This window comes from Erinaceus europaeus, chromosome 7, assembly GCF_950295315.1.
Source record: "Erinaceus europaeus chromosome 7, mEriEur2.1, whole genome shotgun sequence".
Taxonomy (NCBI): Eukaryota; Metazoa; Chordata; class Mammalia; order Eulipotyphla; family Erinaceidae; genus Erinaceus; species Erinaceus europaeus.
Genome location: NC_080168.1, coordinates 84,162,710 through 84,189,569, shown reverse-complemented (window position 1 = coordinate 84,189,569; position 26,860 = coordinate 84,162,710). Strand labels below are relative to the sequence as shown.

At 40.2% G+C, this 26,860-nt stretch overlaps 2 protein-coding genes across 3 annotated transcripts in view; one reads left to right on the top strand and one right to left on the bottom strand.

The window, feature by feature from the left end:
* Positions 1 to 1,276: 1,276 nt before the first annotated feature.
* ALG11 (ALG11 alpha-1,2-mannosyltransferase) lies at positions 1,277 to 18,194 on the bottom strand. Of its 2 annotated transcripts, XM_007521571.3 has the most exons (4): positions 18,111 to 18,194; positions 15,876 to 16,106; positions 8,651 to 9,582; positions 1,277 to 3,973 (listed from the first exon to the last, which is right to left on the bottom strand). In XM_007521571.3, the coding sequence occupies exons 1-4, from the start codon at positions 18,152 to 18,154 to the stop codon at positions 3,681 to 3,683; spliced, it is 1,500 nt and encodes a 499-aa protein (XP_007521633.1). In that variant the 5' UTR covers positions 18,155 to 18,194; the 3' UTR covers positions 1,277 to 3,680. The 2 variants fall into 2 exon arrangements, with proteins under 2 accessions (XP_007521633.1, XP_060050866.1); XM_060194883.1 differs by lacking the exon at positions 15,876 to 16,106 and having other exon boundaries at positions 18,111 to 18,179.
* A 277-nt stretch (positions 18,195 to 18,471) lies between these two features.
* Positions 18,472 to 26,860, top strand: part of ATP7B (ATPase copper transporting beta) — a 77,970-nt gene continuing 69,581 nt past the window's right edge. The window contains exons 1-2 of the mRNA XM_060194882.1: positions 18,472 to 18,727; positions 18,962 to 19,067. Of these exons, the coding sequence (XP_060050865.1) occupies positions 19,017 to 19,067 (51 nt within the window). The 5' untranslated portion in view covers positions 18,472 to 18,727; positions 18,962 to 19,016. The remainder of the gene's footprint in view (positions 18,728 to 18,961; positions 19,068 to 26,860) is intronic.

Here is a 26,860-nt window from a genome sequence, read left to right as displayed (position 1 = left end):
GTACTCACTGCAAACTCTAGTGTACTTCTGCTTTCAGGTCTATATTTTGCAGTATTTTATGGATACGTGTGCACATAAGCTCTCTCTCACAGAAACTGGTGTATATCTAGGTTATGGGACTTTGTTAGAAAGTGAACTACCTGAGATGAAATTAGAGTGTACTATTAAAGGAAAGGTCTCACCCGAGTAATGAAGCTGAAGGGTTGTCATTCCACACGTGAAGTCTCTGGATACAGTCTGAGGTGAAGCATGTTGAGGTGGCAATCGTTGCTTTGGTTATGTTGTGATCGGCGGATGCAATATTATTTGGTTTGGATTGGGAGATGCATATGGGAAAGTGGGCCCTATCGGTGGTTATATTTCTAAGTGGTAGAGTGTTCTATGATACAAATCAGACTAAAATGGCACACTGAGAAGCTGAAAAAGCAAAGATGAGGAAGCACTGGCCAGATTACTTCTAAGGTCTCCTTAGTATTTGTATTTGATATAATCATATTAAGTTCGGGGGGAGGTGCAAGGATCAGGACTCTCCTAACAGTGGAACAGTGAAACAGTCCCCTTCTCTGAGATTGAAAGAAAAAAAGAAATCTGCTACTTATAACATTCTCAGATTCTAAGTGAGTAAAGAACACTAGAATACTGAAACTGATGCTTTTCCCAACCAAGAGTGACATCAGATTTAGGATGAAGAAGGAGGAAAAGAAGCAGAGGAATAGTGGAAGAGGAGGACAAACTATAGGGGCTAATTTGATAATGTGTATTAAGAATGTAAGAAAAATCACTTTTTTTTTTTTTTTGCTGTGCCCACTGATAGATCAGCACACATTTATTTATTCATATTGTAGTGCTGGGGCCTAGTATGCATTATATAATTAGACACAAATATTCTGAAAGTACCCATAGTCACATTGGCCTCTGTTGAAATTTTCATTTAAAAAGGTCTGCTGCGGGGGGTGGTGGTGGTAGATAGCATAATGGTTATGCAAAGAGACTCTCATGCCTAAGGTTCCAAAGTCCCAGGTTCAATCCCCTGCACCACCATATAAACCAGAGCTAAACAGTACTCTGGTAAATAAACACATAAATAAATATATCGACCTGCTGATAGTCTACTTTTCTTGGGTACCACAGCTAAGTCTTGTTTTATCTGTTTATTTTTTTCCTCTTCATTAAAAAAGCACACACACACACACACACACACACACACACGCACACACACACACACACCCCTTGGTGTGTGGAGCTAGCAAATATTACTAAGGATGACACTTCAGGATTGGGAAAATGGATGTTTATTAAAGGCACCCTACTAGGAAAAGAATTCAAGATAATGCAAAACATTTATTTAGATACAAATATTTTGCATTAATTAAATCTAAATCATATTTAGGTGGAAATAGATTACAAAGAACATGTAACTTCCTAGTAGTGGAACAATTCCTTTCTTTTTCTCCTATGTATTTAGTATGTACAACTGGAATTAAGAATGTGAATCACCACTGTTGTGAGTCCAAAGCATAGTGTATTCGGATCCCTGAAAGGCAATGTCTGCTTATCTTTACCAGAGCATTGCTCAACTTTGGTTAATGGTGATTGGGGATTGAACCTGGGACACTTGGCGCCTCAGGCATAAGTCTATTTACATACTCATTATGCTTTCTCCCTAGCCCTTACTTGTTTTTTAACCAGAGCATTGCTCAGCTTATAGTAGTGGGGGGATCAAACCTGGGACTTCAGATCCTCAGGCATACAATTCTGTTTGCCCCAAACTAATCCACACCTGTCCCTGATCCCCAGGCAATGTCTTATAATAGTTACTCAACAGAAGTCCATACAGACAGTAGCTGACACATTATTGGCATACTTTTCATGGCACTAGTCATTAAGAAAACATACATATAACATACAACACATTAGCAACAATGAAAGTAGACATAGATGTAAATTATGAAAATATTTAAGAAACCAACTTTAAAAATGGTGTATGGAATTCCAAGATTCTGCTTCCTTTACTAATACTCTGCTTTTATTCTGTCCATTTCAATTTTTTAACTAATCCCATGCTTTTCTTTAGTTAGATGAGTAGGACAAGTGAGCAAAGACTAGCTTTCTGGTAAGAAAAAAACACTGGGCTGGGAGTCCCCACACCCATTTAAACAGCTTTGTGACACTGAAGGAATCCGAGTTCTTTGATTTGTTCTTGTCTGTAAAGTTGAAAACAAAACCATATGAAAGAATTTGTGGGGTCCTTAGCTCCAGTTTCTACCAGTCTTCTCTAAATTGAATCATCTAACATAAAGCTATGTTGATATAAACCAATAAAATTTGACTAAAAAAAAAAATGACAAAAATGAAACTAACTTCCATCCTCCAATATAAGGAAATGTTAAGGAATAATGAGAAGCCGAGTGCAAATGTACTGATAGCAATAAACAAAGAACTACTTCTCAAATACTAAAAGTACCTTAAGCTTCTACATACGTCCACAGAGAATCAGAATCAATCTTTTGATCAAAGTTTGAGAACATGATTAAACCTGCTTAAAGTTTCATTTTCCTTTTAAAACAATAGTAAGGTATATTCTACTGGGTTTGAGCCCTGGAAAAAACAAAGGCCATTTACAATATTGTTTAGAATTTAAATGCACCTGAATTTTTCTGTCTTTAGTAGGTCAAAACAATTCTAAAGTACTAATGGATTACCAATTAAACACTTCCTTTAGGTTAAAAGAAAATTTTCTTTCCTGGTTACTAAAGTAAAAAGATAGGACAAGGGTGGGGGTATAGCATAATGGTTATACAAAGAGACTTTCATGCCTGAGGCTCTCAAGTCCCAGGTTCAATCCCCCACACTGCCATAAGCCAGAGCTGAGCAGTGCTCTGGTTTAAAAAAAAAAAAAAAAAAAAGTACAAATAGCATTTGAAAAACATGAATTCTTGGGTTCAAGTCCCAGTCTACAACTGCAGTGGGGGAAGCTTCACAAGTGGTGAAGCAGTGCTGTAGGAGTCTCTCTTTCTCCCACACATACTCTCTCCCCCCTTTCACTTTCTCTTTCCTAACAAATAAAAACAATAAAATCTATTAAAAAAATTATTACTTTCCCTTTAGATCTATATTTTTCAGAATTTTAGACCAAAACTAATCCATATATATATGGCATGGATAGATAGCATAATAGTTATGCAAAGAGACTCTCATGGCTGAAGCTCCAAAGTGCCAGGTTCAATCCCCTGCACCACCATAAACCAGAGCTGATCAGTGCTCTGGTAAAAAACCAAAGAAATAAACAAACAAACAAAAAACCACAAAAACACAAGGCTAATATATACATATTAACAGGACAGAGAGAGAGAGATACAACATTCTAGTACATGCAATGCCAGGGACTGAACTTAGGACCCCATGCTTTTAAGTCTAGCACTCTAGCCACTGTGTCATCTCCAGGACCAAGCTACTCTAAATATTTTACATTTAAATTATGTAAGATTCCTTTTACCATTTAGGTGATTCTACCTTTTTTTTTTCCATTAACATAAATAATTTACCTATATTCATAATACTCAGAACACTGTTTAGGTTGACTTTGTAACACCAGGGAAGGAGTTTAGAAAAACATTAAGGTATGAAGGTAATTAACCATGTTTTATATATATATATATATATATATATATATAAAATCTTTAATTTGTACAGACATGGCATTTCTGGAATAATTTCTCCACAGATGACAGGAATGCTACTTCAAACTCCTGATCTGAGAATCTGCTTATTGAGGCACGAGCATTGCTTCTGATTTGGAGTCTCTTTTCAGTTGACATAGAAAGAATCTGAGCCATAGCGTCAGCATAGCCTTCTTCACTTTCAGCCAGAAATCCAGTGATATCTCCTTCGTGGGGAACCACAATGTCAAGCTTTGGGCCCCCTGAATTGTGTGCGAGGATAATTGTGCCAGCTGCCATACACTCAACAACTCCTGAGAAAGAAATAAAAACCATGTCATTTTTTTTTACATTTCTGAGTGTGTTCACAGCACCAGGGTGAGCACAGCCCTTTAATAATTGCTAAGACTCTCAAGAGGTAAATATCCATATGTTTATAAATCTGCACAAGAAAACATTTCATTTTATTTCTTATTGCCACCAGGGTTACCGCCAGGGCTCTCAGTGCCAGCACTTCAAATCCACCAGTCCCAGTAGTTATTATTTTCCTTTTTCCCCCCTTTATTTTTGTTTTATTTGATAGGACAGGAAGAAATTGAGATATGAGGGGGAGATGGAGAGGGAGCGATAAAGATATATACTTGCAGACCTACTTCACTGCAGGTGTGGAGCAGGGCCTTGAACCAAGGTCCTTGCCCATGGTGATATGTGCACTTAACCAGTTGCACCATGGCTGGCCCCAAGGAAACACATTTATAATTTTTTTTTATTTTTCAAAACTTTATGGTTATACTGCTACATTAGTTAAAACAGAATAGAAGATAGTTTATTAGACAAATATGCTGATAGTATGAATGAGGTGCACAGGAGAAAAGCTAGGTTGTCAGGACTGCTAATTTAACACTGGGTAAATCTTTACAGAACAGAATTTTCTGCTAATGCGGAACTATTACTTGAAAAATAGGCCTTAGGGCCCCTCTTCTATACTTCAGATGCATATTAGATACATACACTGACATGTTTCATAGACAATTCAAAAATCCACATGCTAAATTTGTTCATCAACTCCCTTACATCTTGAATGCCATCTCCAGGTGAAGTCATCAGCATTCACACACTTATCAAACTGAAAACCATTGTCCCTGACTCCTTTCTCCTTGATTTAACACAACCAAATAATCATCAAGTCCTGCTAATTCTACTTCAAACTCTCCCTTAAGCATGCTCACCTGTCAAGTTCAGAGTGCCAGCAATAGCCCTCATACCTCTGTTCCTCAACAATCCTCTCATCCTTTGGCAGCAGTAGTACATTTTAGACAACCTTTCAAATCCAGTACTTAAAATCTGTCCATCTGGGAGTCAGGCGGTAGCACAGCAGGTTAAGTGCATGTGGTGCAAAGTGCAAGGACTGGCTCAAGGATCCCAGTTCGAGCCCCTGGCTCCCCACCTGCAGAGGAGTCACTTCAAAAGCGGTGAAGCAGGTCTACAGGTGTCTATCTTTCTCTCTCCCTCTCTGTCTTCCCCTCCTCTGTTTCTCTCTGTCCTATCTAACAATGACAACATCAATAACTGCAACAACAATAAAAAAACAAGGACAACAAAAGGGAAAATAAATAAATATTTTTAAAATATGTCCATCTTTTCCTTCTGGTTTGACAAGTTCATGTGATCTGACCCCGGGTCACCTCTCCATTCTCTTACTCTCTGGAAAGAGAAGGTACCTGTAGCTTCTTTTGTCTCACAAGTGGCAATGCTGCTGCCTCTGCTGGGTAGGCTCCTCTCCCTCCTTTGCACGCCTAACTCAGGTCAGGTTCCAGCTTCTCTATTACCTCATTTCCTGGATCAACTGTTCTCTGACCCCACAGATTCATGGTAGGTATTGCTCTTAGGTACTCTTTTATCACCTGGCACTTCCCTAGCCAAGCACTTAGCACACTGGATAGAAAGTGCTTGTTCAACTTGTCTGTATCACTCACAGAACTGGAAGCCTCTGAATAACTTCTATTTTAGTCTTCAGCTCAGTATCTGCCCAAGTGCCAAGCACAGTTAAGCTCATTAAGTCTGTGTGGAAAGATGGACAGAAAGAGCTGGCTTGGGTCAACAAGTTTTTGGAATATACCTGGGTTTAGTACTACACTACAGAAGGGATAGAGGAGTACAAAAGAAATTAGAGCCTTGATATAAGAAACCTCAGTTACATTTTCTATTTTCTCCTAACACCTTGCAGTGTGAGGCATAAAGGAGGCACTTGAGAAATGTGTTAATCAAATTAGACACAGGATTAGTATTTAATACCAAAAGGCATACATAAACAGAAGTCAGAGTAAAGACAGGAGTTTATCTTGGAAAAAAACATGAAAAGTAAAAGGCAAGAAGACTTATACTGAACACTTATGGTGGGATTTGGCAGAAAGAGGAGGGACAGCCATTCCAATAATGAGCATAGCATAAAAAAATCCAAAGAATTAACTATGAGACACCTGAAGACTGCTTCTTGGCTTTGCATTTATTTATTTATTTATTTATTTCCCCCTTTTGTTGTCCTTGTGTTTTTTATTGTTGTTGTAGTTATTATTGTTGTTGTTATTGATGTCATCGTTGTTAGATAGGACAGAGAGAAATGGAAAGAGGAGGGGAAGACAGAGAGGAGGAGAGAAAGACTTGTGAGTCAACTACCCTGCAGGTGGGGAGCCAGGGCTCAAACCAGGATCCTTATGCTGGTTCTTGAACTTTGCACCAAGTGAGCTCAACCCGCTGTGCTACCACCTGACTCCCTAAGCTTTCCTTTTAAAAAATATTTTATTTATTTATGTTCATGAGAGATAATACAGAGAGATATACAGAGAAAAGAGGAAGGGGAGAAGAGAAAGAGAATGAGAGAGACTAGAGCACTGCTCATCTCTGGCTTATGATAATACTGAAGTTTGAACCTGGAACTTTGGAGCTTCATGCATCAAAGTCTTTTGCATAACCATTGGGCTGTCTCCCCACCCCACCACTCAGCCACCCAAGATTTTGGCAAATACCCAGAGATTCTGATTTGGTCTTTCAGAGGGATTTAGGCCAGGGACTGTGATTCTGTAGCTGCACATAGATAACATAGGGTTAGGGAAAAGAATATGTGACACTTAACAGTAGGACTGTCTGAATTAGAAAGTCCTAATGGGGTGAGGCGACAGCATACTGGCTATGCAAAAGGCCTGTCAAACTGGGGTAGCAAAGGTCCCAGGTTCAATCTTCAGCACCACCGTAAGACTGAACTGAGCAGTGCTCTGGTAAAAATCAATCAATCAATCAATCAACCCATATATAGAAGAAACACTACCTCTTACTGGATGACTGAACTTGGGCAAGTTATATATGCATCTTTATAAAATTCAATAGACTGTGTACATTTAGATCTGGGGACTCAGAAGGGAGAAGGCTGTGGGTTCAGTACATATGGTGGAGAAGGAAGAGGATGATTTGGTGGAGGGTGAGGCAGCACCCCCTTCCACCCATCAGGCAGCCCCTCTCCGCCTACCAGGCCTCCCCTCAGCCTCACACTGGCCCTTAATACTCTCACTCATCGCTCTGTCTTATTGCAGTTCTTTTAAAAATGCCTGCATGATATCATTCAGGTTTCTGCCCAAAAAGGTTTCTATTCACCCCTACACTACTATTCCTCTGACAGAAATGGAGTCTTTTACAGACATTGACCCATTTAAATATGGCCATTAGATAAAAAAGAAAGGGGGAGATATCAGGAAATTGTGAGGATGTGGTAGAGGCTGGCAGGGCTTGACCTGAGGAGTGTGTCTATCCTGTCAGTCTGTCTACTGAGAGGTTGAGCAAGGAGGGACTTTGCCCCATCTTATCAGACTCCCTGCCTCACAAAGCACTGCACATTGCTGATACTATGGTCATTAGATAAAAGGGAGATGTCGGGAAATTGTGAGGATGTTGTTGAGCTTGGCAGGGCTCACAAAGCACCCTGCATTTCTGATACTATGGCCTATCTACATAATCATTGTTGTGCCTGAAAGATCCCCACCCATTCCATTCCTTTGATCTGTCTTCTTTCTACCCTCAAAACCCTCTCTGCCTGCAGGGTATTATTAATCCTACAGTTAAAACCCTCACAACAGTTGCTAAGGAAGTTCCTACCTTTCCAGCTCCTTTTGCCTTTTTCCACCCCTTTCCTAGCCATTTCCAGTTCCGACTTGCCACTTCCGGTCTGCCTTTTAAAAGCCTTGGCTCTCTGATCAATAAAAAATTGCACTGCCCTTCCCAGTTCGATCCCCCGGCTCCCCACCTGCAGGGGAGTCGCTTCACAGGCGGTGAAGCAGGTCTGCAGGTGTCTATCCTTCTCTCCCCTGTCTTCCCCTCCTCTCTCCATTTCTCTCTGTCCTATCCAACAACAATGGTAATAACCAATAATGGTAATAATAATAATCACAACGAGGCTTGTTGAACAAGGGCAACAAAAGTGGGAAAAAAAAAAATTACACTGCCCTGCCACGAGTCTGTTCCTGAGTCATCTCCCTCCCTTCACTGAATGAGCAGCAGCCCAGGCTGGCTCCAGTCGAGTTCTCTCCAACCCAGAGAGTACGCTCTCAGGAAGAGGCACCCCCATGCTAGCCTGGCAGTATACTGACACTTATTTGCGGGAAGTATACGCCAGTGAGAACAACCTTGTAAGTCAATACTTCCTCAATAAAGTGATATTAAGGTTACAAAAAAAAAAAGATGTAATTAAAGGAAAAAATGGAATGAATTAAAGTTCCAATCAAGTAGAGTTTTAGTGAAGATAAAATCAGTACTTGTAAAGGCCTTGAAAGTAACTCTATACAATGAGTAATTAATCAATATTAGCTACTACTGTTCATTATAGGTCTTTTACTTGGTGGAAGACTTAGTGAAACTTCTAGAGTATCTTCATTTTTATCAAAACAACCCCAAATGGATATCTATCTCATGGCAACAAACAAGTGTTTAAAGGACAAACTCACCAATCCCAAAATGCTCATTCCACATCGTGTGCAGACCAATAGTTGCTTTAGACAAATAATTCTTCAACTCCTCAAAGGGAATGTTTATTCTAAATTCCACATGTTCTTGAACACCCAGATCTTCAGAAAGTTTTCTCAGTTGGTCTACCCTAAATTCATCATCTTGGTTACGACAGCCTCCAATAAGGATAAGCTTAAGAGAAGGAAATGACTTAGCCACCTTCTTACTTAGCAATTTGGCAAAGGCTTTGATCTGTAAAGCATGATTCTTTTCAGGTCTGAATTGGCCAATAGAAACCAGTAAATGTCCCGAGGCCATCTTTTTTTCATGTAATGGAATGTCCAGAAATGTTTTCACATCACAAGGTGGATAAACAATGTTAGTGCAGTCCCCAGTCTTCCAAAGCAAGAGGATATGGTTCAGTGTCCAAGAAGAATTGACCATGACTATGTCACTGCAGGAACCAACAAGCCCATAAACAAAAGCAAATAAGTAGTAATAGATGAGCTTGAGTTTGCTGAGGAAAGGGTTTCTAGTAATGAAGGCTGCATTATTAAACCCAACATTTTGATTCTTCACTACAGAGAGCATGTCAGTACTTATAGTAGGGTAATGAACATAGCTTCCAACGTGGCAGCCACCTAAATATTTAAACAGAGGAAGTGTGAAAGCGTATCCCATTGAATCAATGTAAATATCAGGAACACACTGCAGCAGGGCCTCCCAGCCAAGCAAAATGGATCCAAGGCTTTGGCCCAGTAATGTGAAGTGAGGGTAAAGTGAATCTTCTACAAGATAGCGTTTCTTTAAGAAGACAAACTTCACTGGGTGAATTAATTTGATGTTAAATCTTCTGAAAGCACCTTCTAGTATCTGCTGACCACTGACATTAGTATCACCAGTATAAACCACATAAATGGCTCCAGGATACCTAAAATGAAACATCAATAAAATGCTCATAAGAATTAAAGTTCACTGTTATCTTTAAATAGGATAATAAATGCTAGAGCTTTATACAGTATTTTTTACTCAATATTTTAAATCTGAGAACCATAAAAAGCTAGATCCTGTTTTTGCTGCATCACAACTAGATATAATTGTAACAGAAATATGTAAAAGTTTCCTCTTAGAATTTATAATGTTTTGGTCTCTGTGATTAGGTTTATAGTTTTGTTGTTGTTGTTGTTTTGATTCAGAAAATACTAAGTATCCAGTACAAATTACTAGGTTCTGGGGACTCTGGGGAAAGTCTCTATCTTCAAGATGCTCAGTTATATAAACAAATAGCTATAAACTTCATAATCTTTCAATAAAAGATCACCATTGGGACTTCTTTTAGTCCCCAGCAACCAGAATGATTCCTTTGAAATGTAAAATTAGAGGAAAATATAGGCAGGGGCAATTATATATAAATGTAGGCAGATAGTTATAAAGGTGATGGATTGCCCATGTCTACAACTTTAGGGGAAGTGTGGTGGATTGCAGTGGGGCGACTGAAGATTCAGCACCCTGGTGGTGTGAATGGTATGGATTTAAACCTCTACTGAGATGTAATTTTGTAAAATTAAATTAAATTTACATTTAAAAAAAGAAATATAGGCAGTTAACTCTGACAACCCTTCTGATAATAGTTTTTTTGGATCTGATATCAAAAGCAAAGGCAACAAAGACAGAAATAAACAAGTAGGACTACATAAAAAAAAAAAGAAGCTGGGGCAGAGGGTAGATAGCATAATGGTTATGCAAACGGACTGTCATGCCTGAGGCTGAAAGTTCTAGGTTCATTCCTCTCCCCTTCCCCAACCACAAGCCAGAGCTGAACAGTGCTCTGGTAACAAAAAAAAAAGCAGCACAGCAAAGAAAACAATCAACAAAAAGAAAGGGGGGGAAAATACTTACAAATAATTTATCTGATAAGGTTAATATATATGTGTGTATATATATATATATAGTATACCATCTATATGTGTGTGTTTACACTGTTTATGTCATGTTATGTTATATTATACAGCTCAACAGAAAAGTCCAAGCAATCTGGTTTGAAAAATGGGCAGATCTGAATGGATGTTTTCCCAAAGATATATATGCAGATGGCTAAAAAGCATATAGAAAGGTACTCAACGGGAGTCGGGCTGTAGCGCAGCGGGTTAAGCGCAGGTGGCGCAAAGCACAAGGACCGGCATAAGGATCCCGGTTCGAACCCCGGCTCCCCACCTGCAGGGGAGTCGCTTCACAGGCGGTGAAGCAGGTCTGCAGGTGTCTGTCTTTCTCTCCTCCTCTCTGTCTTCCCCTCCTCTCTCCATTTCTCTCTGTCCTATCCAACAACGACAACAACAATAATAACTACAACAATAAAACAACAAGGGCAACAAAAGGGAATAAATAAATAAATAAATAAATTTAAAAAAAAAAAAAAGAAAGGTACTCAACATCCTTACCCAGGAAAGTGTAACTCAAAATGATGTGCTACCTCATACCTGTTTGTATGGGTACCATCAAAAAGTCAAGAAATAACAAGTGTTGAGGATGTGGAGAAAGGAATGCTTATTTACTGTTGGTAGAAATGTAAACTGGTGTCACCACTAAGGAAAAAAAGTATAGATGTCCTTCAAATAATTAAAGATAGAATTTAAAGTACTTAAAAAAAATAGACTATGATCAGTAATGCTACCCCTGAGAATTTATCCATGAAAATAAAAATGCTAACTTCAAAAGATATCTAAACTGTGATGACTACAACATTATTTATAATACCCAAGATTTTTTTTTTTTGAGGGGACATAACTAACCGTTAATTTGTGGATGAATAGACAAAGAAGAAAATGTGGTACTATAGTTAGTTCATTACCTAATGACAGAGACAAGTTCTAAGAAATGTGCTGTTAGGGTTAAGGAGATAGCACACTGGTGGCACATCAGACTTTCATGCTTGAGGCTGGAAGATCCTAGCTTCAATCCTCGGCACCACCTAAGTCAAATCTGTTCAGTCTCTAACTAAAAATAAATATTTGCAAAAATCTATATTTTGTGTCATTGTTGTGCCAGTGTCAAGAGTATATAATTACACAAACTTGGAATGTATCACCTACTACACACCTAGACTATATTGTATATCCCACTGTGACCACTGTATAGATAGTTATTGACTAAAATCCTGCTAAGTGAAGTATGACTGTATGTATATAGTGGAATATCATTAAGCCATCAAAATGAATAAAATCTTGGCATCTGTATTATGCTAAGTGAAGTAAGTTAGAGAAAGACAAACTGCAGGATGACAGTTTATATGCAGAATCAATCAAGTGAATGACTGGATGAAAAGTTTATGTTGAAGATAAAATGATTTTTCCCAGAAAAAAAAGACACTAAATGAAAAGGCAGGGATTTATAGAGCATGATGCTCCTACTTTAGTATGTTAGTTTAAAGTATATGTGAAGGACTGGAAGGGATGAGGAACACAATGTAGGCAAGAGCAAGATGAAAAAAGTTATCTTGGGTAGAGGGTAGATAGCATAATGGTTATGCAGAGACTTTCATACCTGAGGCTCTAAAGTCGCAGATTCAACCCCTCTAACCCCATAAGCCAGAGCTGAAAAATGCTTTGGTTAAAAAAAAAAAAAAAAAGTTAGGTGGTGGCGCAGCTGGCTGAGTGCACATGTTACAATGTGCAAGGACCTAGGTTCAAGCCTCCTGTCCCCACCTACAAGGGGAAACCTTTGTGAGTGGTGAAGCAGGGCTGCAGATATCTCTCTGTCTCTCTCCTTCTCTGTCTCCCCCTTCCCTCTCAATTTCTGGACATCTCTGTCCAATAAATCAATAAAGATAATAAAATTAAATAAAATAAAAGTCAACAAATGTTATCTTCTATGATAGTTATTTAGAGTCTTTTCTGGTAGGTGAGTTAACAATGAGGGCTGAGGAGGAGTATGTGTATGGATATCGTGACACCTGACCACTGTCTACTAGAGAGAGATAATCCAGTTAGAAAGACAAAGCCAATACATACAATATTAAGAAGGGAAGGATAATATGAATTAGTGTGGGAAGGTCTTCAAGGAGGTGGAAATGAAGTTGAGATTTAAGATAATTCTTTGAATTTAGGTAGTTAGAGAAGACGATGGAAGAAATACTGGGTTGTTGGCTGGAAGTCAGGATGGGCCAATAATGAAGACATGCAGAGCTAAGGGAATTATGTGCTAAGTCTTTGGAACTAAATGAAGGGCATGAACCAGTATGTGGAAGAATATGTTTCCTCACAAAATGAGACAAAAAAGAAGCCTACCTGTAATTTTAAGGGAATCATAAATGCTTGGGGGATAGACTGGGAGAATGAAGTAAAACATTAACATCAGATTCTTTTAGACATAGTAACTTACTTAAAACTATCCCAGGCATGCAAGGTTGGTTTAATATATGTAAATCAATCAATGTGATCCACCACATCAACAAAAGCAAGACCAAAAACCATATGGTCACATCAATAGGTGCAGAGAAAGCCTTTGACAAAATACAACATCCCTTTATGATCAAAGCACTACAAAAAATGGAAATAGATGGAAAATTTCTGCAGATAGTGGAGTCTATATATAGCAAACCTACAGCCAACATCATACTCAATGGTGAAAAACTGGAAGCATTTCCCCTCAGATCAGGTACTAGACAGGGCTGCCCACTATCAATCACCATTACTATACAACATAGTGTTGTAAGTTGTAAGTTCTTGCCATAGAAATCAGGCAGGACCAAGGAATTAAAGGGACACAGATTGGAAGAGAAGAAGTCAAACTCTCCTTATTTGCAGATGACATGATAGTATACACAGAAAAACCCAAGGAATCCAGCAAGAAGCTTTTGGAAATCATCAGGAAATACAGTAAGGTGTCAGGCTACAAAATTAACATTCAAAAGTCAGTGGCATTCCTCTATGCAAACACTAAGCTAGAAGAAAATGAAATCCAGAAATCAATTCATTTTACTACAGCAACAAAACAATAAAATATCTAAGAGTAAACCTAACCAAATAAGTGAAAGACTTGTATACTGAAAATTATGAGTCACTACTCAAGGAAATTGAAAAAGACACAAAGAAGTGGAAAGATATTCCATGTTCATGGGTTGGAAGAATTAACATCATCAAAATGAATATACTACCCTGAGCCATCTACATATTTAATGCTATGCCCATCAAGATCCCAAGCACATTTTTTAGGAGAATAGAACAAATGCTACAAATGTTTACCTGGAACCAGAAAAAACCTTGAATTGCCAAAACAATCTTGAGAAAAAAGAACAGAACCGGAGGCATCACACTCCCAGATCTCAAATTGTATTATAGGGTCATTGTCATCAAAACTGCTTGGTACTGGAACATGAATAGACATACTGACCAGTGGAACAGAATTGAGAGCCCAGAAGTGAGCTCCCACACCTATGGACATCTAATCTTTGACAAAGGGGCTCAGACTATTAAATGGGGAAAGCAGAGTCTCTTCAACAAATGGTGTTGGAAACAATGGGTTGAAACATGCAGAAGAATGAAACTGAACCAGTGTATTTCACCAAATACAAAAGTAAATTCCAAGTGGATCAAGGACTTGGATGTTAGACCAGAAACTATCAGATACTTAGAAGAAAATATTGGCAGAACTCTTTTCCGCATAAATTTTAAAGACATCTTCAATGAAACGAATCCAATTACAAAGAAGACTAAGGCAAGTATAAACATATGGGACTACATCAAATTAAAAAGCTTCTTCACAGCAAAAGAAACCACTACCCAAACCAAGAGACCCCTCACAGAATGGGAGATCTTTACATGCCATACATCAGATAAGAGTTTAATAACCAACATATACAAAGAGCTTGCCAAACTCAACAACAAGACAACAAATAACCCCATCCAGAAATGGGGGGAGGACTTGGACAGAATATTCACCATAGAAGAGATCCAAAAGGCCGAGAAACACATGAAAAAATGCTCCAAGTCTCTGATTGTCAGAGAAATGCAAATAAAGAAAACAACGAGATACCACTTTATTCCTGTGAGAATGTCATACATCAGAAAAGGTAACAGCAGCAAATGCTGGAGAGGGTGTGGGGTCAAAGGAACCCTCCTACACTGCTGGTGGGAATGTCAATTGGTCCAACCTCTGTGGAGAACAGTCTGGAGAACTCTCAGAAGGCTAGAAATGCACCTACCCTATGATCCTATAATTCTTCTCCTGGGGATATATCCTAAGGAACCCAACATATCCATCCAAAAAGATCTGTGTACACATATGTTCTTGGCAGCACAATTTGTAATAGCCAAAACCTGGAAGCAACCCAGGTGTTCAACAACAGATGAGTGGCTGAGCAAGTTGTGGTCTATATACACAATGGGATACTACTCAGTTGTAAAAAATGGTGACTTCACCGTTTTCAGCCAATCTTGGATGGACCTTGAAAAAATCATGTTGAGTGAAATAAGTCAGAAACAGAAGGATGAATATGGGATGATCTCACTCTCAGGCAGAAGTTGAAAAACAAGATCAGAAAAGAAAACACAAGTAGAACCTGAAATGGAAGTGGCATATTGCACCAAAGTAAAAGACTCTGGGGTGGGTGTGTGGGGAGAATACAGGTCCAAGAAGGATTCAGAGGACCTAGTGGGGGTTGTATTGCTATATGGGAAACTGGGGAATGTTATGCATGTACAAACTATTGTACTTACTGTTGAATGTAAAACATTAATTCCCCAAAGAAAAAAAAAAGAAAGAAAAAAAAAAAACTACCAATATGATAGCCAAGTAGTTGCTTTAACAGAGACTATTTTCTCCCTTGTTAATTTCTTAATATTTTTTTTTCCCCAGAGCACTGCTCTGCTGTGGCTTATGATGGTGTAGGGGATGGAATCTGGGACACTGGAGCCTCAGGCATAAAGAGTCTCTTTGCATAACAGAAACTATTTTCTGTGTGTCACCACTGATGAAAAAGTACACGATAGCTCTTGACATATTTCAGTTTATTATTCAATCTCTTCTGCATACAATTTCCCAGAGACACAGTTATCCCTCTTAAATTATGCCAGAAAAGGGCAAGTGCTTTCTTTTTATATTATTTTATATTTTAGTTATCTAAATAACTAAAATTCAATAGGATTCTGTTAGGCAGGTTAGCGTAACAGAAAATATTTCCTTTTGAAGAATTGCTAAACAAACTAGCTAAGAGAGATGCATACCTACTTTTTCTGCAGAGCTCTTAAAGCACACCATAAAACTCTTTCTCCTCCACCGCCGGCATTACAGTATGGATGAAAGAACGCAATCACTTTCTGACTTGTCCCATCTTTGCTAGTCGATGCTGACTTTTTCTTTTTCTGTAGCAGTTGCCTGATTCCACAGAGGAGAATGACCAAACACACACATAAAGTTCCACATACAATTAGCCCAGGGAAGAATAATGAACAAAATAACCTGAAGCAAGAGGGAAAAGGTGTCAATCAATATAATGCCCATTTAAACAAAAATAAGACTAAAAATTAAATTATACTTTTACATATCCACTTTATATACATATATATATATATATATATATATATATAAAACACAATACTTCATTATTAAAATTCTAGTGCTGGGGGGAGGGTTCGGATCTTGGAACATGATGTCAGAGGACCGAGAGGGGGTTGAATTGTTATGTGGAAAACTTAGAAATGTTATACACGTATAAATTACTGCATTTTATTTTTTTGTTACTGTATTTTACTGTTGACTGTAAACCATTAATTCCTCCAATAAAAAAAATAAATTCTAGTTTTATAAAATGACTAATGTCAAAAGTGCAAGTCCTTTTAATTCTAGTATCTATAGCATGCTAGCAATTTAAAATTCTTATTTTTTTAGTCAGCAGTAAAAATAAGTGTTGCAGTCTTTGATGTGCTAAAAGGTTAAAAAGAAATTTAATTATTAACCTGAAAAAGACATAGTTAAGAATGAAAAAATGGGTGGCGCAAAGCGCAAGGACCGCATAAGGACCCTGGATTGAGCTCCCAGCTCCCCACCTGCACGGGGGTCTCTTCACAAGCGGTGAAGCAGGTCTGCAGGTTTCTATCTTTCTCTCCCCTTCTCCGTCTTCCCCATTTCTCTCTGTCCTATCCAACAACAACATCAATAACAACAATAATAACTACAACAATAAAACAGGGTAACAAAAGGGGATAAATAAATAAAAAAAAAGATTGACAAAATGACAAATTTATAACCCAAATAAGTCTTCTGAATCATCAATATTCCACTAGTTAAAGGTCTGGTGGGGATAATAAGCCATCTGTCTTGTATCATTTCACCTCATGTTTAGCAATCAGGTATGAGGAACAGTATTTAGATTTCTCCCACTTGATTCCAAGTTCTGTTTTTTATCTGTTTGCATGATTCTAAAATCATTGGTAGAGATTTCTATTTTACTGCCTTTGAGTTGCCAAAAAGGTACAGATGTTCTATTTCATGAAGGCTAGGAAACTTAATTCCAAACATACTACTGAAAAATTCTTTATCACTCTCCCAAATGCTTTCTATTACTAAAAAGTTCTCCGTTACTCTCAGGCCTACCAAAGTTCATCAAAGGCAAAGACCCAGGCTTGCACACCACTTTGTTCCTATGCACAATGCACCATACCTGACACTGAGAAGGCACTCAATACTTGTTGACAAATTCAAGTTCTTGTTACCCCCATTGCTTCTTTTACTGTACCTAAAATATTTTATGCAACCTTACATCAACTAAACAAACAAACAAAAATGTCTACTGCACCAAAGTAAAAGGCTCTGGTGTGTGTGTGTGTGGGGGGGCCCGGTTCAGGTCCTGGAACATGATGGCAGAGGAGGACCTAGTGGGGGTTGAACTGTTATGTGGAAAACTGAGAAATGTTGCATATGTACAAACTGCTGTATTTTACAGTCGACTATAAGCAATTCCCCAGAAAACAAATTTTAAAAAGACCCATGCATAAACTATACTTAAAGTGACATATGTCAGGGACAATTTTAATGCATGAAAAAGGAACAGCTACGACAGACGATTAAAGGAGGGGAGCATAACATATCTGAAGTGAATTTATGGCTCAATTATAAAACTTAAGTGATCAATCTGAGTGAAAATGAGGGATGAGCATGAACAGGCCAATTGGAGAGAGAATAAGTAAAGAAAAAGGAAGAAAAAAAAAACTGAAGCGGGGAAGGGTGTGTGTGACTCGACTCATCAGACAGCAGCGGGGGCAGTTTTAAGCGCTCGCCCCAGTCGGCTCTCGGTGTGTTAGAGGACCCCCAAAGAGAGAAGAGCGATCTCTCTCACTCGCTTTGAGAAGATAGCCCATTTTCGTGACAAGAAAATCCCGTTTTCTTCAAACTTTAGTTGCACTGGGCCGGCAGTACCAATGCGAAACATAAATCGCCCGCCGTCTGCATACCCTGACGCCTCACCTCAGCAATTCGCACAAGTACCAGCTCCCGGTGGCAGCCGCCATCTTCCGCCGACCCCCGAACTCAGGAAGCGCTTTGCTGTCTCTCTTTTCTATTGGTTCCCGAGCAAGAGTGCGGCACACCCCCGACCCGCGAGGGATAAACTCTGTATTTTCATTGGTTGCAGATAGCTGCTTCCCACGGTCTCTTCAGCCAATAAAACCTATAGAGGCGTGGCTTACTTGAGGCGGGGCTGGCATACACAAGCCCCACCTCTGTGGGCAGGACCTTAGCAGGAGAGGGCGTGGCCTGTGATGGACAGCCGGCGCCCCCGGCTTCCCTCCCCTATCGAGAGCCCCCTTTGGGATGCTCCCACCCCCAGCCCAGAGCCCGCCGCCCGCCAGAGTCCAATGGGAGTTCCAAGCGCGTCTCAGGCGAATCTCCACCGAACAGAGCTCAGTGGGACTTGCGGCTGCCGGGAGCAGGGCACTGGGGCGCGGGGAACAGTGCAGAGCGGACCCGCCAGCGGTGGGCGAGCGCTGGGATCTGCATCTGTTGCCCGGGGCCGCGCGGCTCGCCGTCCCACTTCCCTCCCAGCTCACGCCGGGTGCCTAGTGCCTGTAGCACAGCGACCTCAGGTAGAGCATATCAGGAGGATGCGTATCCATCGCGGGTCCCGACCTCGCTGTGCATCGTCTTTGGGTGTGGGTGCGGGTTCGAGGCCCACTGTCTCTTCTAGTGCTCGAGCCAGGGTCGGGAAGGCAAGCGATTCTGAATTAGTGCTGGGACGAGGACTGCGGTTGTCCAGACTGGGAGTGCATGGGGGTTGGGTCGCAGGCCCGGCTTCACACCACTCTCTCCTCCTCCCGCAGGTGACCTTTGTGCTCCGGGTCGCATCGCGGAGGAAAGTGCTTCTTCCGGGGAAGGATGCCTGAGCCACAGAGACAGGTTTCAGCCAGACAAGGGACCAGTCGGAAAGTAAGTTTTCTTCTCCTCCACCCTACCCATGGTGCCGCATGCGGATACCTAGAAGCTTCCAGTTCCCACCTGCCGCCCTGCTAGGTTCCTAGGGGTGCGGAGAGCAAGGTTTCAGGAATGATTTCAAACCCAGAAATTTTCTGTTCATCTTATGCTGGAAAATGAGCTGGAAAGTGACTGTTCAGTTATTAGTTAAAATACCGATTGCTGAAAGCCATCTAATTAGTTACCTAGAAAAGTTTTTTAGACTTGGTGCGCGAATCCCCTCTTTCTTTCTTTCTTTCTTTCTCTCTCTCTCTCTCTCTCTCTCTCTCTCTTTTCTTTCTTTCGACCAGGGCACTGCTCAGCTCTGGCTTATGGTGGTTGAACCTGGGACATTGGAGCCTCAGGTATGTCGAATCCTGCAAATCATATCCCCCCGAAGATTTATTTATTTCATGAACGTGATGGGAGAGTGGGTCACGCATTGGGCATAAGCTGGAATTGAACCTGGTACATCAGACATGCAAACCCAGTGCTCTATCACTGAGTCACCTCCCTAACTACCAGGATTTTGTTTTTCCTAGAACTTTTTGAGACACTCAACAAGTTTTTTAAAAAAAATGCCTTGCCCTGCATGAGGCTCGGGGTTCGACCCCATACCCTATGGGAGCTCCGTGGACAGCACTAAGGGAATTCCATGGGTGGTGGAATGGTGCTTTGGTTTCTTTCCTTCTCTTCCTACTCTTTCTCCTCCAACCCCTTCTCCCTTCTCTGTCTTCATTTCTCTCTAAGAGTATAGAATAAAAACATATTTTCAATTCACCTTAATGTCATCTCTTAAGAATGTAAAAAAAAAAAGAAAAACTTGGATTGACCTGACAATGCCCATTTTTATCGAGGAAGCAATTACAGAAGCCAGACCTTCCACCTTCTGCATCCCACAATGACCTTGGGTCCATACTTCCAGAGGGCTAAAGAATAGGAAAACTATCTAGGGAGGGGATGGTATGCGGAGTTCTGGTGGTGAGAATTGTGTGGAGTTGTACCCCTCTTATCCTATGGTTTTGTCAATGTTTCCGTTTTACAAATAAAATAAAATAAACCCATACGCAGATATTTACTATACAAAGCAGCTTCTTTTCAACTGTAAGCACTTATAATGACTCTCTGAGATGTTTTCATCTCTCAAGTAAAGATTCCTGTATCAAATGTAGAACAAAGTCATCATGTTGAAAGTAATTATTCTGTGACTTAAAGTATTTTATTTATTTCTCTTCTTTTTTTTTCTTTATTTATTCCCTTTTGTTGCCTTTGTTGTTTTATTGTTGCAGTTATTCTTGTTGTCGTTGTTGGATAGGACAGAGAGAAATGGAGAGAGGAGGGGAAGACAGAGAGGGAGAGAGAAAGATAGATAGATACCTGCAGACCTGCTTCACCACCTGTGAAGCGACTCCTATGCAGGTGGGGAGCTGGGGCCTCGAACCAGGATCCTTACACCAGTCCTTGCGTTTGCACCACATACACTTAACCCACTGCGCTACTGCCCGACTCCCTATTTATTTATTTTCATGATGGAGAGAGAGAGAGAAAAACAAAAAGAGAGACAGAGGCCAGAACACTGGTCAGCTTTGGCCTAAGTTGTTGCTACGTATTGAACCTGTAACCTCTAAGACCTCTGGAAGTCTGGTGCTTTATCTCTGTGCTATCTATCCTATCCCACCTGAAAATCATTACTATTTACAAATCTTTTTCTGTGCATGGAATGTTTATTCATTAGGCAAATATTTATTGAAAGTTTTTTATATTTGAGGCAGTGTTGAAGAGCTGAAAATACGATGATTAACAAGCTATATCTAGGTATCTCCAGATATTCTTGGGTTGTATATGTGTGTAGTATTTATTTGTTTGACTAGAGCAGTGCATAGCATTGGCTTATGGTGGTGCCAGGGATTGAACCTGGGACTTTGGAGCCTCAGACATGAAAGTCTTATGTAAACTACTGTGCTATCTCTCAAGGCTTATAATTAATTTTTTTAAAATTTTGCATTAATAAGACTATAGTGTGCTTTCTCCAGACTTTTAACCTATCTTATTCCATTTAACTTCTGCACAGTCTGGACATACCTGTGCATGTCTACCTTTTCTGCTTTTTTTTTTTTTGCCTCCAGGGTTATCTCTGGGACTCAGTGCCTGCACTAAGAAGCCACTGCCCCTGGAGGCTATTTTTTCCCTTTTGTTGCCCTTGTTGACTATCGTAGTTAATTATTATTGTTGTTGTTCTTGCTGTTGTTCTCGTTGGATGGAACTGAGAGAAATCGAGAGAGGAGGGGAAGACTGAGGGGGGAAAGATAGACACCTGCAGACCTGCTTTACCCTTGTAAAGTGACCCCGCTGCAGGTGGGGAGCTGGGAGCTCGAACCAGGATCCTTATGCAAGTCCTTGTTCTCTGCGCCATGTGCACTTAACCCTCTGCACCACCGCACAGCCCCCCTTTTCTGCTTTTAATATGATTTTTCTTTCTCTTTATAAGTCTCCCTGTATTGGACCTCTCTCTCTCTCTGTGTGTGTGTGTGTGTGTGTGTGTTTGTTTTACCAGAGAACTGCCTCAGCTCTGGTTTATGGCAGTATGAGGGATTGAACCAGGGACTTTAGAGCCTCAGGCATGAAAGTCTCTTTGCATATCCACTATACTATAACCCCACCCTTCATATATAGTTTTAATGCTGACTGCTGCCACCTGATCCTTTCTATAGACTAAATAGCTACCCATAGATTGTTGGGTGGAAGAGTAGGCTGTGCCTTTTCTACAGATTTCTGGATTTAATCCACATTCATATTATTGTTAATATTCACATGGTTGGCTGTCCTTTTATGAAATTGGTCTAGGTTCTGGTGGTCTGGCAATGAATAGTAAGTGGGTTAATGAATGAGCAGAGAGGCTGGTTGGCAGGATATTTTTAGTGTGAGGACTAGTTTTGGACTTGGGGGGTTGTTTCTGAAGAGCACTTGTGTGCGCATTGAAAACTTTAAATGTCTGCTATGTCCCACCTTTTTTCCAGAATAAAAAAAAATCCTTATCCTTCCAGATAAGTTCAACCTGCCTCTTCTTTGAAACTGCCTCTGGCCATGTTGACCACACCCGCTTCTGGACTTCTTGATAATAGTATTAGCCAAGGACATTGTATGTCTGCATTCTAGGCACTCTGATAAGCACTTTATTATCCTCTGTGTGCATTGTGACTTAAGTCTCACAAAACCTTTTGAAAGTAGTATTTTCTCGCTATCCCCATTTAGTCAACAAATATATATTATATAGCATATAATGTATGTAACAATATATTATTGAAAGAGATCAAGCACTGCTTTACTGTTTTATGTGGTGCTGGGGATTCAGTTCAGGGCTTCACACAATACAAGACATGCCATGTGCTCTACCACTGAGTTATCTTCCCAGTGCTCAACAATAAATTTTTCAACATCTGCTATATCTCAGGTATTTTAGGCACCTGGGGTTCAGCTGAGACCTGGACCCTGCCCTCAAGGAATTTACCTCCTAGTGGGAGATTGCAGGAGGCAACAAATAGTATGTATCAAATATCACTAAGTGTTTTGAAGTAAATAGATAAGTCAGTATAGGGACATTGGGAATGACATGGGATGGGGAAATCACTATTTTAAGCTGGTAGAGCAGGTGGTGGTCTTAAAGTAGAGATCTGAATGATCAGATTTGGGGTCCATCTTAATGGCTGAGGGGACTAAAGGTGCCAGGGTGCTAAGGTGGGAGTGGCCTTTATGTTTGAAGAGCAGTACAAAAGCTAGAATGGCAGGGGAACACAGGAATGAGTAGCCCCTGTTCCCTGGTAACTGACAGCCATAGGAGCTAATTCACAGGCAGGGATGGCGACCTTCATTGGCAGAAGCTGAGCATTGGAGGGAGAGAATTGGTAGGCAGAGCCCAGATGTGAGAGGTCCAGGGAATGGGACCCTCAAGTGCATCTGTGGGGACTCTAAGTGGCCTGGGCAGACAGAAGAAGTAGTTGTGGAAGACTCGGGTTTCTAGGCCAGGGCTTTGACCCTATGACACAAAGTGCTGGGTGATATTCCTGAAAGGAAAGAGTAAACTGGCATGGAGCTGCTGGAGGCTAGCTTGAGGTTACTGATATTGATGTCCCAGGTTCCCAGATTCCACACAAAGGACTGAAAAACCTGGAAGTTAAGGCTGTTCTGCCTGTATAACTGTTGTCTTCACAGCTATAACAGGGAACTTGCAAAAGCCACTGGCCAACAGGCTGCAGACATGGGACAGCTGGATTATGAATACTTCCTTGTCTGATTTACATCTCATACTTCATTGATGGGACTGAGAGGACCCAGTGATATGATTACCATTCACTGATACCATAGCACAGGTATCAAGGAAGTATCTTTGCTCAAGTGTGTACAATATACTATTATTATTTAAAAATATTTTTAAATTTATTGGATAGAAACATATGGAAATCAGTAGGAAAGGGGAAGGTAAAGAGGGAAAGAGAGACACCTGCAGCACTGCTTTACCATTCATGAAGCTTCCCCCCACAGGTGGGGACCAGGGGCTTGAACTGGGGTTCTTGCACATTGAAACATGCACTCAACCAGATGTGCTACAGCCTGGCTTCAATCTTATTTTTAACCTATAGGACGGAATCATTGCCAAAGTAAATTCTGGATGGTGATTATTTTTGTTGTTGATATTCAGACTTAAAGATGAGAGGATATTTACTTATTTCATAAGTGAGATTTGTAGGTAGACAGACCAAGGCTGGAACACCACTCTGGCATATTCAGCAATGACGATGAACCCCAAGGCCCCCATGTGTGTAAGTCTTATACTCTCTCTGATGAGCCACCTGTCTGTCTGCCAGACTTTTAAAAAATAAATAAATTGATTAAGTTAAAGGAAAAAATCTGAGTAGATCAAGAGTTGATGAGATAAAGTAGAGAGCAACACATAGTAGCTTTTTCTTGTGATATAAGTAACGTAGCAAAGAGGGTTTTTAAAACACCACCAGTTGTGAAATCTCTGGTTTCAGAGTGTAGCACTTTTACTGGAGCCTCAATTCCCTTCTAGAAACTAAAACTTCTTCTGTTTTGGGCATTAGAAACTTTTAAAACTAAAAAAAAACTATGATAATAAAAGCTATTTGACTCTATAGCAAAAGTTGGCAAATAGAGACCAAAGGGGAATATTTACTTGTATTCCTACCACCCTTTGGATGATTGTTGAAGGCATAATTGTTAACTTCTTTCACTGTTCTTTCTGTCTCTTTATTATAAAAATTAATATCTTGTTATTAATTTTAATTTTTCATTTAATTTTTTAAAATTTCTACTAGAGTTATTGATGGGACTTGGTGCCTGCACAATGAATTCACTGCTCCTAGTAGTCACTTTTCCTTTTATTTATTTTTTTCTTTCTTTTTCATTTGATAGGACAAATAAATATCCTGCTAATGCTGTTTATTTGTTCTCTGTGCACTCGCTTTTGTCTGTCCATTCTGTTCCTCCCATTAATCTTTAAATGTGACTCAATGGGGAGGGGCCTGAGTGGTGGTACATCTGGTTGGGCACACATGTTATAATACACAAGGACCAGGATTTGAGTCCCTAGTCCCCCCTACAGGGGGAAAGCTTTGCTAGTGGTGAAGCAGGGCTGCAGGTTTCTCTCTGGCTCTCTCCTTCTCTATCATCCTCTTCCCTCTCGATTTCTGGCTGTCTCTCCAATAAGTAAATGAAGATAATAATAACGAAAGAAAGAAAGGAAGGAAGGGGAAGAAGAGGAAGAAGGAAAGAGATAGAAAGGAAATAGATGCCACTAATCACTGGCTATGATTTTCTTTAATTTTTTGCTGTTAAAATGAAAAATCATCCAAATAAATTTACTTAGACACAGGGACTGTCCCATCTGGCATGTCTCAATAGAAAGGCTATGTGATGTATAAGAAGTGGAAGGCTTTTATAGTCTGAAAGGGGTGGGGTGAGGTTATTAGCAAAAGAAAGAAAGGTGATTTCAAATGGAGCTTCTTTCCCCTAGAGCAAGCAGAGGAGCCTCATAGAAGCTGATTGTGCACTGCTGAGAGAGTACATCAGAGAGCCAGACATTGTCACTGGCTTTGCAAGAAGCGAAAGGCTTTATTGCAGTCCAGAATGGGAAAGCAGATGGAACAGTGAATATTTATTTACATGAGTAGTAGAAGGGGGGGGGGGAATAACCCTTTACCATGTCTGTTTCTTGAAAAGCAGGAACTAAGTCTCAGGATGAATAGGATGGAGATCTTGAGAACATCAGGTAGTCCTGTTTCCAACAGTGATGTGTTTTCTGTACATTTCTGTCTACCTAAAAACAGAAGTTGGAACTGGTCTTGGGCTCTGTTGACTCTTTAGAAGGTAAAAGACACGTAGGAACATAAGGAATGAGTTAGTTGTCTGAGTTTCTTCATGTTATTTCCTGTAAAATAGATAATGTAATAGCTACTGCTTCTGCAAAGCATTCCCTGTCATTTAGAGGGCAAAAGCATTACCTTTTGTCTATATTTATCAAGGTCTAGTAGCTTTTCCCTTTAGGACCTTGTTAGGCAGCCTCTTTTCTAATGTCTTTCATTCATTTCTGATTCTAGTAATTTGGGGCCTTCTTTCTTTTTCTTTTTTTCCTTTTTATTTATTATTGGATAGAGACAGAGAGAAATTGAGAAGGGGAGAGGAGATGGAGAGAGAGACAGACACCTACAGACCTGCTTTACCACTCATGAAGCTTCCCCCCTATAGGTGGGGGGGGGGGCTTGAACACTGTAATGTGTGCCCTCAACCAGGTGCACCACCACCTGGCCCCAGGACCTTCTTTTTTCCTCCTTTCTTTCTTTCCTTCCTTTTTTTTTTTTTTTTTCCCTCATTCTAGGTATAGGTTTGTTATTTTTATGAGCTTTAGGTTTTGGTAATTTTTCTGTTAACTTTTTTATTAATTTATACTCTAAACATAAGTATTTTCTTCTGTTATAAGTTAAATTGTGGTCCCCCCAAAGCTATGCTAAATTCCAAAGCCTGTTGAATGTGATATAGTTTTCATGTTTTTCCTATGCAAAAATGTGCCATGACTTCTACAACCCAATAGTTATTTAAGAGGAGGTACCCAAAAGCTATACTGACGTCCAAAGCCTGGTGAATGTGATATAGTTTTCATGTTTTTCCTATGCAAAAATGTGCCATGACTTCTACAACCCAATAGTTGTTTAAGAGGAGGTGTTGTGCCGGGATAGCCTGAGGGTACCTCTTTCTGAGCACGTGCTCTCTGGGTTGGAGAGAACACTACTGGAGCCAATCTAGGCTGCTGTGTGGGAAAGGGATCAGGAACTTGTGTTGGGCTAGTTTTGCAGGAGATAAACTCTGGGACTCTCGGAGCCAGAAGGCAATCCAATGTGTGTTTAATCAGAAAAGAAGATTCTTTTATACATCCCAAGAAGGAAGTGGTAGGGTGTGACTAGGAGAGGGGGTGGAGTGAAAAGAGAATGCAAACCAGTGGGATTAAATGGTGGAAAACAGGGTGTGACTAGGAGAGGGGGTGGAGTGGAAAGAGAGTTAAGCGGTGGATAATAGGAGAGGGGGTGGAATGAAAAGAGAGTTCGAACCAGTGAGATTAAACCAGTGCCCTGCAGGCACGGCGGGTCTCAGGTAAAACAGTGATTATGTAAATAGACCACAGCGTTAAGCAATGGAGCAGGGGGGAGCTGGCGTACTGCCCAACATCGTTGGATAGTGGTATGTCATAATTCCTGTCT

Excerpts from the sequence above, each read along its gene's own strand:
- ALG11 (XM_007521571.3), bottom strand. The coding sequence starts at position 18,154 with ATGGCGGCTGCCACCGGGAGCTGGTACTTGTGCGAATTGCTGAG. Across the intron at positions 9,583-15,875 it reads TTAAGAGCTCTGCAGAAAAA|GTATCCTGGAGCCATTTATG; the intron begins GTAGGTATGCAT and ends GTTTCATTTTAG. Across the intron at positions 3,974-8,650 it reads GAATGAGCATTTTGGGATTG|GAGTTGTTGAGTGTATGGCA; the intron begins GTGAGTTTGTCC and ends TTTCTTTCTCAG.